Raw genomic sequence first — 13037 nt, 5'->3', positions numbered from 1 at the left:
TCCTACTGCTGCATACAGAAAATCATAGAAGGATTAGGATTAGCATTAATCGCATATTCACAAGAGCCATTCCTCACAAATACCAGGTGTAGATCTCCCTCACCCAGATGAAACACCAGCAATCCGACAAGTGCTACACTGCCAGGTGAATGCATAACTGCACTACAACATGTGCATTCTTATAACTGACCGTAGTGTCACTGTTTGATTATAGAGGCAGAACAAATAGAAGAGCGGATATTATGAAGATAGCGTGGTCGCTAATGGCTCCTGCATGACTCGGAGCTAGCCTTATCTACGCAGGACATCAAATTAACTGAATCTTATAAGTATATATTCCATTCTGTCTAATGCTCAATGTGTGTAATAAATAAAGAGCCGGTCTTTGTTAAATAAGCATGACAATCTTCATGGTATTGGATTTGAGTCTCACTGAGCCTCTAACATTCCAACAAGAACAGCATTAAAGTCTAGGGTAATCTGCCACGAAAAAGTTTCTTGTCACTGAATTCCAACATTTCTAACTGTACTTATTCGGTGCAGGAGATGGGAAGAAGCATGAGACTTGAGATAATACTTCCTAACCTCACTATAAATTATTGTCTAAACGCAAATTTGGCATTACAAAGGTAACTGACAAATATGTTAATTACATGATATGACTGTCTTTCAATTTTGTGTTTTTTATTATTAAGAATGTTAACCAACCCAGGCAAGCTAATAAGTCAAGGTAGATTTCCACAATGTGTGTCTGTTGTGTATACCAGATGTACATCTTGATTCAGTATCAACCCAGGGAATCGAACCCAGGCCTTGACAGTCAGAGCACAGGATTCATAATGACAGTGCTAAATTACAAAATTAGTTCAATTTTTTCAACCAGTCTGGAACATGTTTATATTTTCAATGACACACAATTTCTAATGTGACTGCAGCTTTAAACTACACTGCTGAACAACCAAAATGTCGCCAAACCTCTAAGCCTTTATTTACTAAAATCAGCAGCAGTGGAGCTCAGCTTCTTGCAGTAATGGATAATCTCATCTGGATACTGTTGACTTACACCTCTGAAGAACTGCTGCTGTAATTTAAAAAACTGTCCCGTCCTCATCCTAGAATTCGTATCAGGTTCCCAAGCACAGGTAAGAGAGATGAGCCCAGCTGCCCTGAGAGTGGCACTATAGGTGGCTCATATCTTGAGAACTGCATACATACAGGTATGTACAGACCAATTCCATTTCCTTTGACTCCTCGGCTAATTGTGAACCAATTTGGCTATTATTATCTCCATTAGATTTTGACCGAATTTACATAAAATGAGAAACTTCTGCAAAACAGTCCTATTTTTTTTTAATTTTGTTGTGTCTTGACAAACTACTTCACCTCGATAATTACCTAAAAACATATTTGTAAACAATATGAGTGACATATGCAAATCAATTCTACGAGGTTTAATGCTTAAACTCATAATTAATGGTAAAATGAATTGTAAACAGGAGTGTGCATAACATTAAGAACGTTTATTTTGTCACTAAGGCTTTAAACGCTGTTGGCATTGGCAGCATGTGACAAATCTAACATCTCTAACAAATCTCTAACAGGAAACTGACTTTACTGAGGTATTAATGTCATTCTGAGAAACCTTCTGATCATTTTAAGATACTAAAGCATGATTTCGATAAGCATCTCCTTACCTATAATCGAGTCAAGACTTACTTCTCTCTGTAGATTTGGTGGAAATCAAATATCAAATTTCTAATCTGGGCCATTAGGTCCTAAAAAGAGAAAACAACCTCTGGTGGAAGAGCTCAACAGAGTGAAATAATGTGACTTAGTATCAGTAAATAATCATGCTTTCTTGGTACAGATGACAGGGTTACAGCCAATTTATTTCAGGCAATATGTAGAAAACATTTTAATGTATTAAAAGACAACTGTTTCATGGAAACTACTTTACAATTCACATTATTCTAGGAAACTGCCACCGCTTTGCCAGCTAGCATTAGTGTGTGGACATTGACACTGTCAACACACACAATTCACTGAACGATAATAAATGGTAATTTGCCAGGTTTCTATTGTTACTGCATGCAGTTGTGCCGCTCGGAACATTTGAAATATTGTATGTTTAATCATCTCATTGCTTTCATGATTGCTTAGATTAATCTTAATGTTGTGGCAGTATTGAAATTTTGACAGTCATGCAAATAAACACGGAGCTGTGACTGCCTGTGGAAAAGAATGATAGAGGACAAAAGGGAGAGGGCGAGAGGGAGAGACAGAGAGAGAGAGAGACAGAGAGAGAGAGAGAGAGACAGAGAGAAAGAGAGAGAGAGAGAGAGACAGAGAGAGAGAGAGACAGAGAGAGAGAGAGAGAGAGAGAGAGAGAGAGAGCGCAAAACAGTGTGTGTCTGTGTGTGCGTGTGTGTGTGTGTGTGAGGTGAGAGAGAGAGAGAGAGAGACAGAGACAGAGAGAGAGAGAGAAACAGTGTGTGTGTGTGTGTGTGTGAGAGAGAGAGAGCAAAACAGTGTGTGTATGTGTGTGTGAGAGAGAGTGAGTGAGTGAGAGAGTGAGTCAGAAAGAGTAAGAGAGAGAAAAACAGAGAGAGGGTGAGAGATGAGAGAGTGAGTAAGTGTGCGTGTGAAAGAAAGAGAGAGAGAGAGAGAGCGAGAGAGAGAGAGAAAGAGATAGAGCAAAACAGTGTGTGTGTGTGTGTGTGTGTGTGTGTGAGAGAGAGAGAGTGAGTGAGAGAGTGAGTGAGTGAGTCAGAAAGAGTAAGAGAGAGAAAAACAGAGAGAGAGAGTTAGAGAGATGAGAGATCGAGTGAGTAAGTGTGTGTGTGCGTGTGTGTGTGTGTGTGTGTGAGAAAGAGAGTGAGTGAGTGAGTGAGTGAGTGAGTCAGAAAGAGTAAGAGAAAGAAAAACAGAGAGAGCGAGGGAGAGAGAGAGAAAGAGGCCACACACTGGTCCCTGAGTAAGTGGCCAGCACAGATCAAAGAGCACAGTGAATAATTTACAGCAACAGCAGGACTGCAGGGAGAATCAATGTCCCTTAACTAAGAGATGGATTTACAGCACATATGACCCATCGGGGGCGGGGGGCGGGTGTAGAAACAGTCTGGGAAAAAAGCAGCAGATATGTGGAGTGAGCGCACCTTCATATGATTCATCCTCATTGACATTATCTTAATGGATCATTCTCAATCTGTGTTCCACTCTGATACATGGATGTACATGGAACATAGTGAAACGCGTTTAAAATGTGGTGCGGCGTCTCAAAGACGACCGGCAAAGACGTTACAAGATACTTGTAGGCAGGTATTTCTCTCCAAGCGGTGTTTATGGAATAATTTATAAAGGGTACGTCATATTGCTGATATTTTCGTGTACACTTAAGAGTGAATTGTCAGCTACCGGGTACATTATTTATAGCTATCAATAGACAGTAGTAAGCAATACTTTTAGCAAAAATGCTCCCGTCAGAGTCCAGCTGACCTTCAGCAGAGAGAGATTTCAGCTTCCTGCCACCCCCAGATAAAAACCCTGCAGCAAGGCAAAATGTCAAAGCACCCTGAGCATAAATCAATAGACAAAGTGCTAGTATGGAAAAAGGGGAAAATAAACCTTCACGCTAATGTACCTTTTGCTGGCGGCATTTTGGAGAAAAATAATCCCCTGATTGCCGGTCAGTTGGTTTATTATTCAGCATGGGAAGAAAAAAAAAAAAAAGTAATCACAAGCTGATAAATATGAAATAGTTTCGGGTGTAAGCTATAGCACAGAGCACCTGGCAACTCAGAAGTTTTAGGAGGAGCAGATCCGACACTCCTTACGCCTGTGTGTTACTGATTCCTCACTTTAAAAATCTGTTTAATGAACCGATCCTCCAAAGCAGGTCGACGTATTTCAGCCCTCTTCATAAAAAATAAATATTACGAAATAATTTAAATTTCCCCTTAAAAAAACATAATCAATGATCAATGATTTATCTTTAGTTCTAATAAAAAATATTTTTAAACCATTATTTGCAAAACAACAGTATTTTCTCTGGTTTATGTCAAACATAACAGCATGACTAATTGACGTTTCTGTTATCTGCCCTGATCCAGAGCAACTTACAATTCATCTCATTTCATACAAATGAGCAGTTGAGGGTTTAGGACCTTGCTCAGGAGCTCAGCAGTGGCAGCTTGGTGGTCCTGGGGTACGAACACACAACCTACCGATCAGTACTCCAACACCTTGACCACTACGCTACCACATCCCCCTATTAAATAAACGCAAATAAATTCACTCTTGAAAATCCGAGATATAAATTTGCATTTGCACACATGGAAAATCCCTTTAGTTTTGTAAACCACTTCAAATTAAACATTTAATTAATTCGTGTAATGTCCCTGTTTATTTGAGCTCAAAATATTACTCAATCTCACTCATTTTAAAGGGTCCAATAATTCTGGAGTGTGCTATATGTTGAGTGGAACAGCAAAAGCCTTTGCACAGTATTGTATTATTCTTTAAAAATGGAAATTTTCAGGTTTAAAGGGTTAAAACAGTATCTAAATATTGAGAAATATTCCTTCTCATGCTGTTCTGGTACACATACACACGCACATGCACACAATTCACTCCCAACTTTATACCATATGTCTTCCAAGATTCAAGATTTCAAGATTCAAGAAGCTTTATTGTCATTTCAACCACATATAGCTGATGCAGTACATAGTGAAATGTGCAGTACATAGTGAAATTCCACCAATCTAGTTGATTTTTCTCTATGAAATCTTGGCCACAAAAATTTCTGCCACAACTTACAGCAAATTCGGCTAGAGCACCATTACCTTTTAATCCATTTGCCCAACTTTCTCCCAAACAAGTCCCTGAAAATTGCTAAAAGATCATACAAATACTCCATCAGCAACCTTTACCAACTGAGGGAATCAAAGGTCAACTCATTTGTCCTCTACAACATGTGAAGCCATGTGAAACTTCTGTTCAAGCAACATAACAGGGAATCTCGATTCACCGGTGTCCTTCAGACGGACAGAGGGCCAATTACACTCTCTAACACACACTGATGACCGTGGCATTGGCAAAATATCCTAAATATAGGGTGAACCCTTTACTGACACACAAGTTGGGAAGGGAAAGTCATTTTCTTTCCACTAAATAGAACCTATTGGACACATGGGTTGAAATTGAGATTGCAACTTAGTCATGGTATATCATTCAAAACAGAGCGAGAAAAGGAAAAAGAAAAAGGGAAACTGAATAATATGCGATGCTGAAATAATATGCGATGATGACATCTAATAGCTTTGAAAGGCCATGATTTTCTGCATGTCTGCCTTGTCTGTGTCAATCAAAGTTACATAAGCAAGGAGAAAATATTCTTAGTCAAGTTAACTTCTGGAAATCTTGCCAATGCTGTTCTAATTTCAGAGAGATTTTCCCAAGTTGCTGACAACGAGCTGCTGACCGGCTGTACACTTTGGAGAAGATGTGAGGCAGAGAAGGTGTGATTGCATTTTAAACAGCTCAGGCAGCAGCAGGGACAAACTGCGAGCAGGTTAGGCAGCACTCAGGGCAGTCTCTCTCCGGCTGGGAGAAAACTCTCGTCTCTCAGCACCTGATCACACTTTAATTAAAGTGTGTGTTTCGCCGGCTGTCTGCCTGCAAGCTTCCCTACTTGTAAAGTAATAACCCTTGCTGTGATTTCTGCTTCAACATAATGGGCCAGGGAAAATGAACAAAATAATGGCACAAAAAGGTAAAAGCAGGACTTTGTGTGAATTCTAAAAAAAAATGGCAGTAAAACTACTACTGGCCAATGAAAATGAGATGAAGGTCATTTCATTCAGTGCGCTAGCAGAACTTTAAGCTGCTGAATTCCCCTGAATTCCTCGTAGAAAACGTCGAATCAAACCTCGGAACTTTCATACACGCGATGATAAAGAGGAAAACAGATACACAAAAGCTAAATGAAAAAGAACAAAAGATAAAAACAAAGAATAAGAAAAAGACATCTGCAGAGAGAAGACAGAACAGATATGTGACGGTGAATGTGAGATTGAGAGCACTTACTAATCCTGTAACCCAACTTCTGGGCATGCACTCTCTTTGCCAAGAACTGTCCTTCAACCAGAGCTCGAATTTCCACCTCCAGGGTGAAGGCAGCTACCTGTGCAGAGGCACAAGACAAAGACAGGCTTTTAGGATGGATATAGGGCTGATTCTTGCTTCCACAAAGCACTCTTTCACTGCTCCAGCGTTCCCACAGAGGAGCTCAGCAGAAGGAATGACCTCAGCTCACACCACAAAGGCCTCTCGAAATCCTTCCTTCGAGGAAAGCCGCCCTTTCACACTGATCCCAGGCCAGTTTTTTAGGCATGTCTGTAAACAGGCGGGATTACACTCAAAGCAGAGAATGGTGCTCTCAGATCAGTAAAGTAAGGGTAACTTCTAACCTTCAGAGAGATAATCTCAGCAGTTCACAGAGAGTACAAGGACAACATGGCCATAACTATTGGTGAAGAGAGTAGAGATGAACATTACTACTAATGGAAGTCTTTAAAGATGATCAGTAAAAGTACCTCACTGCAAAAGCACCTCACAAGTTACATGTCACTGGTTGTTTAAAGCCAGAATAAATCAGGAAGGAATACATTATGAAAAGCAAAATGCTGGCAACATGATTTCAAGTGCTGAAAACTCTTTGTGTTAAAGATGTGTCATTAAATAAAGTAATAAGCCACTCAGGACATGTGTTGCAGTGATTTTATCATGTGTAAGAGGATTTTTCCTTTCCGATACTCCCTTACTCATGATAAAATCATGTCCTAAAGTAGGTTATTGCCTTGCACCTCCAGGGTTTGGGTTCAATTCCTTTCTCCGCTCTGTGTGCACAGAGTTTCCATGTTTTCCCCATGCTCCAGGGGTTTGCTCCGGGCATGCCGGTTTCCTCCCTCGGTCTAAATACATGCCTTGTAGGCTGAGTGGTATTTCTAAATTGTCCATAGTGTGTGAATGGATGTGGGATTGTGCACTGCCATGGGTTGGCACTTCATCCAGGGAGTCCCCCGCCTTGTGCCACGAGTCCTCTGGGATAGGCTCCAGGTTCCCTGCGACCTTATGTTTAGCAAGCCGCACGGAAAATGTACGGATGGATCAACAACATTTCCGCCACATAATTCAGTTGCTAAGTAACAGAAAAAAAATATTTGTATTCTCTAGACATGACTATAGCTTAAGTGTTATGGTTTTATTGATTTAAACCTTACGCAGTAATTCAAAATTCAATTATTGTAATGTGTGTATATATTTAGCGAGGATTTTACAACGGCTTCAAAAGCTGTCTGATGAGAACTGTGTGGGTTTGTGTGATCACATACTGATTGACAGAGGTATCGCTATCGCTCTGGCAACTTGTGAAGTGCTAGTACTAGAAAAGCGTGTAGGAATAACAGAATGGCATTTCAACAGCACTTTAGGTTTTTTAGATTTTATGTCATAAATTTTGCACAGTGGGTTGGTGCATTTTGTACCTAGTCCTGATTGTACAGTATCATTTGTAACTACTGTACTCTCACCTGTCTAGCTAGTTTTAAAAAGCTACAAAGAGCAGGGAATTTTAATGTGCAGCAGCCGTGCACATTCTGAGTCCAGTTTAATAAATTAGACCAAAATGAGCTTTACTGTCCTCTCATTTAACAGCCAGCTTTCACACAGTGAACAGCGGCTTATTAGCCACGGTGAAGCTCGGCAAGATCAGATCTGCTTTGTAGTCAGCATTTCCCATTTATAACAGCATGAGATCTTATTATACAAATGGGAAGACATTTTGGCTTTTCAATGTGTCTATGTATACGTAATAAATGTAAGAAATAAAAGTCAAAAATAACACAAAAATGTGTTCATTTGATAGAAAACAGCCCGTCTACCTTATTATTTTACTTTTCTGGCAGTAGATCTTGATTATCTCAGGTTTATCGCAGCCACCCTGCACTTCTACACAAAAGTGTGCTCACTGTTACACACAATTTAGGCACAATTTCACTTCTGCTCAGGCAGTGTGATCGCATTAAGCAGGAAAGTAGTCAGATTAAAAGGAAGCTGATATAAGCAGATGGATAATTCTGAGTGGTGCATACTGGTAGCTGACTTGAATGACACTTGTACCAAATATAAACCTGCCGAATTTGGACTGATGGCGCAAAAATGGCAGAGAAAACAACAATTACGGCTAATCATCAAACTCAATTAACGATTATGTATCACAACTATAAATATAATATAATTTAACAGCGTTGGTACCTACTTCTTTATCATGCTGATCAAATCTATGAATCCCAACCGCTGGAGGTGTGATTTCCACTGCATCGAAATAAATTCCTAAAAAGCGACAAGCCAAAAAAGCACAGCATGAGCACGTAGCTGATTGGCCCTAATTCATTTATCACCATCCATTCACAGCATGGCTCCTGTGGGACTGTGGCATCGCTCTGTAGGGCATGACCACGTCTGGCCCCGATTTCTCTTAATTAAATCAGTGAATGATGTGCAAAGCAAGCATGTTTATCAAATTGCTCCTAGGATGTGCTGATAATGAGCAATGTTTTTAATCAGTAAAACAAATAATGTGGAAGGACTGGCACCTATGTTTCCATTGTTCCCCATGGGGCTGGACCTCAGGGCAGCGGAGAAATCTTCCCATGATCCTCCAGCACACTCGTTACGGATCCGTTCTCTAGTCAGAGAGCCGTTCTTATAACTGAAATGAAGGAACAGATGAAGGGTCAGAGCCGAAGCTGTTCAGACGAACACTGGGGCATGGATATTGAGTTATAGAACTGTGTAAAGAAATTCAAAAATAATTAAATGAAAGGATCTCAACAAAGTAAATATCAATATATATATTTAATAAAAAAATATTCATGACCAACCATACTTTATTTGTTGTATTTGTAAAGAAACCACCCTGGTCTTGCTTGCTTTGAATTCGTTTGAATTGAAGGAAAATTACATTAATAAGGGAACTAAGGGAATTAATAAGGGAAAACTGAAAGTTTTTAATTATTTTTATTAAGTTATTTTTCCCAAAAGTATTAAACCACATAAGATTGGAAATATAAATGTAAAATCTGATTAAAAACTTCCTATCCCTATATCTTTTTGGGCAATTTTTGGGCAAACTATATGCTTCTGTGGCATTTTTTCCCCTTCTTTTCTCCTTTTGGCATTTTTATCACTGATGAATCTTAAATGTCAATCAGTCAACTAAAACCTGAGAGAAATGTCCTTTGACCTGCTAGCCATCCAAAATGGCAAAACGATTCGGAACAAACAGTGTGGAAATAAAACATGAAATTTTAGCCAGCTATACATGTTGGTATATTTTAGATAATTCCTGTAAAGATAGTATAATGTGGAAAATGCTTTCATGTTTCTTGGTGCATGCATATGTAGTGATCAAAATGATGACTTTATCCCATCCAGTAGAGTATTACTTAAATTAAAATATATAGATGCAACAGCTAATGTATTTCAGTCAGGATCATGTAGCAGTAGTTATAGATTACCATTACACCAGCCTACGTAAGATGACCACAAATACAAAAAATGCTAATATCCTGTAGTAAATGTGATGCTAGGTAACTTTGTGAAAAGAATTCATGTTGAAACCCACAATAGAGGTGATTATCACTGCTTGAGCATACACTGGGTAAAATATTAGTATACTTGAGTGGGCGTATATATCAGTATACTGAGTGGGCGTGGCTAACAGTTACTGTAAATTGCAGCAGACATTTGTGCATGCCTTCATTTAAAATCCTGTCTGAGAGGAAACGTGCCGGAAGCAAAGAAAGGAATCACAAAAAGACAAGGAGAAAACGACACAAATAAACTTAATGATAAAAATGTGATCCGTTATGTTTGATTAATTATTCTCAGTGGGTGGCACAGATCTGCAGCGAGTAATGTGGCTGCCTGACAGCTCCAGGGTCACCGGTTTAACTCTGACTAAACATAAATGAATGAATTAGTCGATAATTGAATAATTCACATACATTTGTATTTGAAATATCACAGTTGTGTAGGATATAAAGTGAGCAGTATTGCATACCTTTAAAAACAAGTTAACGAGCAGTATGCTTCTATAGGATTTTATTAGCCATTGTCAATAGCCAAGAACTGTGAAGTAAAAACAGGGAAATGGGCTAATTTCAAGGGCCATTTGGGTTGAGCTGATATTAAAACAAAGGGAAAAAGCGAAGAGATCATGCTGGCATGGAAACTGGAAGAAGGCTAGAAATGGGAAATTGACTTTTCTAACTGCAGGTTCAGATCAATGAAAGAAATCTAGAAATATCTAAACAGTTCAGAATCTGAACCTGCAGGAAAGAGCACTTCATATCTTTATTCACAGCAATCGTTCTTCAGAGTACCAACAATTCCATGCATACAATTTCCGACATACAGTCTCCATGCAGGCAGCATGAGCATGACCTATACCGCTGCCTCAATCACAAGCCAGCTTGTTAACTCCCTACAGCCATTAATATAGTTTCAGAGAGCAAAGCACTTGAGTTTCATGTCTGCTACATGCCTCCAAGCTTCAAGAGTCTTCAGAAATGAGCCATTCAGTAACTCGATACACATAACCATTATACTGGGGAAGATTAAAAAAAGGGGGTCAGAGTCTCTTTCTCTCTCTTTCTTTCTCTCTCTCTCTCTCTCTCTCTCTCTCTCTCACACACACACACACAAGAAAGCATGTTCAATATATTGAATATGCAATATTTAAGATTCTGCACTATTTCTAGGTCCCTATTTAAATGTAATCAAGATGTAATATTAACCATGTTAACTGTTTCGTGCAAAAGGTCAAACTTTCCTCCTACCTGATCTTTTCTGTTCAAGCATGTGTTCAGATGATACTCTGATGCATTTGATCTAAAAATCGATCATAAGTTTTTGCACAAATTTCTGGAGTGCATGCCAGGAATGCACACTGCCATTAAAGCAAAAAGGGAACAGGTCTGAAATTCATGTAAAGCTTTTATTCTACTTAGATATATAAGTGTGTGTGTGTGTGTGTGTGTGTGTGTGTGTGTGTGTGTTTTATATAACATTTAAAACCACTGACAGGTGAAGTGAATAACAATGATTATCTTGTTACAGTGTCACCTGTCAAGGGGTGGGATATATTAGGCAGCATATATAGAAGTTGATGTGTTGGAAGCAGTTAAAATGGCCAAGAAAAAGGATCTGAGCTACTTTGCCTAGGGCCAGATTGTGATGGCTAGATGTGGTCAGAGCATCTCCAAAACAGCAGGTCTTCAAGGGTGTTCCTGGTATGCAGTGGTTAATACCTAAAAAAGGTGGTCCAAGGAAGAGCAAACAGTAAACAGGGTCATGAACACCCAAGACTCACTAATGCATGCTGTGAGCAAAGGTTAACCTGTCTGATCTGATCCAAGAGAAGAGCACAAAGTGCTACAAAAGTTAATACTGGCTATGATAGAAAGGTGTCAGATCACACAGTGCACCACAACTTGCTGCATATGGGGCTGTGTAGCTGCAGACCGGTCACAGCTCCCATGCTGACCCCTGTTCAGGATAATGTGTCATGCCACATTGCAAAAAAAATGTTCGGGAATAGTTTGAGGATCATGATAAAAAGTTCAAGGTGGTGACCTTATCATGAAATCAAACACAGCTTTCTTTTTAGAGCAACTTCTAAAACCAAACCATATATTTCATGACCTGGAGAAGGTTACCCTTGCTTTTATTTCATCTTTTCACCTTGTCTAGACTACTGTAATGCTCTGGATAAAGGTGTTAATAAATCCCCTTCAGCTTTAGTCAGTACATATTGCAATCACTGGACTGCTGGATTGCTTACCTGTACTAAGGAAAGGGATCACATCACCACCATTTTCAAAAGACCATTTCTCAGAATCCAGTTTAGGTTTCATTTATGTAAGACATAAAATCTGTTTATTTTTTTAGCTGTTCCATGGCCTTGTCAGAAACTCAAAGGTTACTGGTGCCCAGAAAATGTATCCGTTGCCCTGAGGCTGTAAAACATCCTATCACTGGTCTTTAGGTTTGCTTCCACTGTGACAGCTTTTAAATCAAAACAGATTTTATATGTTGGATGTATAATTATTTAAAGTGTCTATTGTGAATTTAATAATGTATATATAAAATACATTATTAAATGTAAACAGGGTGGTGGTAACTCAAGTGGGCTTGGGTTGTTGACAGGAAGACCAGGCTTCAAGCCCCAGCACTGCCAAGCTGCCACTGTTGGGCCCTTGAGCAAGGCCCCTAACCCACCCTGCTCCAGGGTCTCTGTATCATGGCTGACCCTGTGCTCTGAACCCACGCTCTGACCCCAAGGATGGGATATGCGAAGAAAGAATTTCACTGTGCAATAATGTACATGTGACAAATAAAGACTTAACTCAATAAAACGTACTAACTAAAATACTGTACACATATAAAGAGGTTTTTGTAAACCATAATGATCCATTTAAAATGTAAAGCTGAATAATTTTACCAGATCAGAGCCATATACGACAGACAGTCTACAGGGTTGCAGAAGATGTGTCCTTCCACCATAGGCCTGGGTTCCTTGAGCCACAGAAACACGGTGTCACTCGTGCCTAGGCTCACCTGTCGGACACAAAAAAGCAACTCATTCTCACTTCTGACCATTTATGTCAGTAACTTGGCAACATGGTGACATGTGCTGCCTCTGAAGCAAAATTCAAACCATTTCTTTTAGCTAATTGCATAGTTATCAAAACCACCGACTCGATGACTGGTAAAATAGCGAGCTTAGACAGCAGAGCATTAAGGCAGGCTTCTTTTTTGGAAAAACACCCCATGTGTTGTGACCGGCAGTTAAATTTGGGAAGAGGGCACAGGACTGGAGCTCCAACAGTGGTGCTTTATATGAGCATATATTAGCAGAGCAGAGATCCAGTATTATAACTGGATGCAAATGTAAATCACTGAACCATTTAATG

General features: G+C 39.5%; 1 protein-coding gene across 2 annotated transcripts in view; it reads right to left on the bottom strand.

Annotated features, from left to right (window-relative positions):
• The window catches only part of xylb (xylulokinase homolog (H. influenzae)), a 55159-nt gene that overhangs the window by 29404 nt on the left and 12718 nt on the right, over window positions 1-13037 (bottom strand). For both annotated transcript variants that reach the window (XR_009205852.1, XM_058400239.1), the window contains exons 12-15: window positions 12566-12681; window positions 8655-8770; window positions 8318-8391; window positions 6085-6181 (exon numbers count right to left, since the gene is read on the bottom strand). Coding sequence is in view for 1 of the 2 variants with exons in the window: in XM_058400239.1 (XP_058256222.1) it covers window positions 6085-6181; window positions 8318-8391; window positions 8655-8770; window positions 12566-12681 (403 nt within the window). In the remaining variant the exon portion in view is untranslated. The remainder of the gene's footprint in view (window positions 1-6084; window positions 6182-8317; window positions 8392-8654; window positions 8771-12565; window positions 12682-13037) is intronic.

Source organism: Hemibagrus wyckioides, linkage group LG01 (assembly GCF_019097595.1).
Source record: "Hemibagrus wyckioides isolate EC202008001 linkage group LG01, SWU_Hwy_1.0, whole genome shotgun sequence".
In the NCBI taxonomy this organism is placed as follows: Eukaryota; Metazoa; Chordata; class Actinopteri; order Siluriformes; family Bagridae; genus Hemibagrus; species Hemibagrus wyckioides.
Note: the sequence above shows the minus strand (reverse complement) of the source record. Positions and strands in the feature narration are given on the sequence as shown.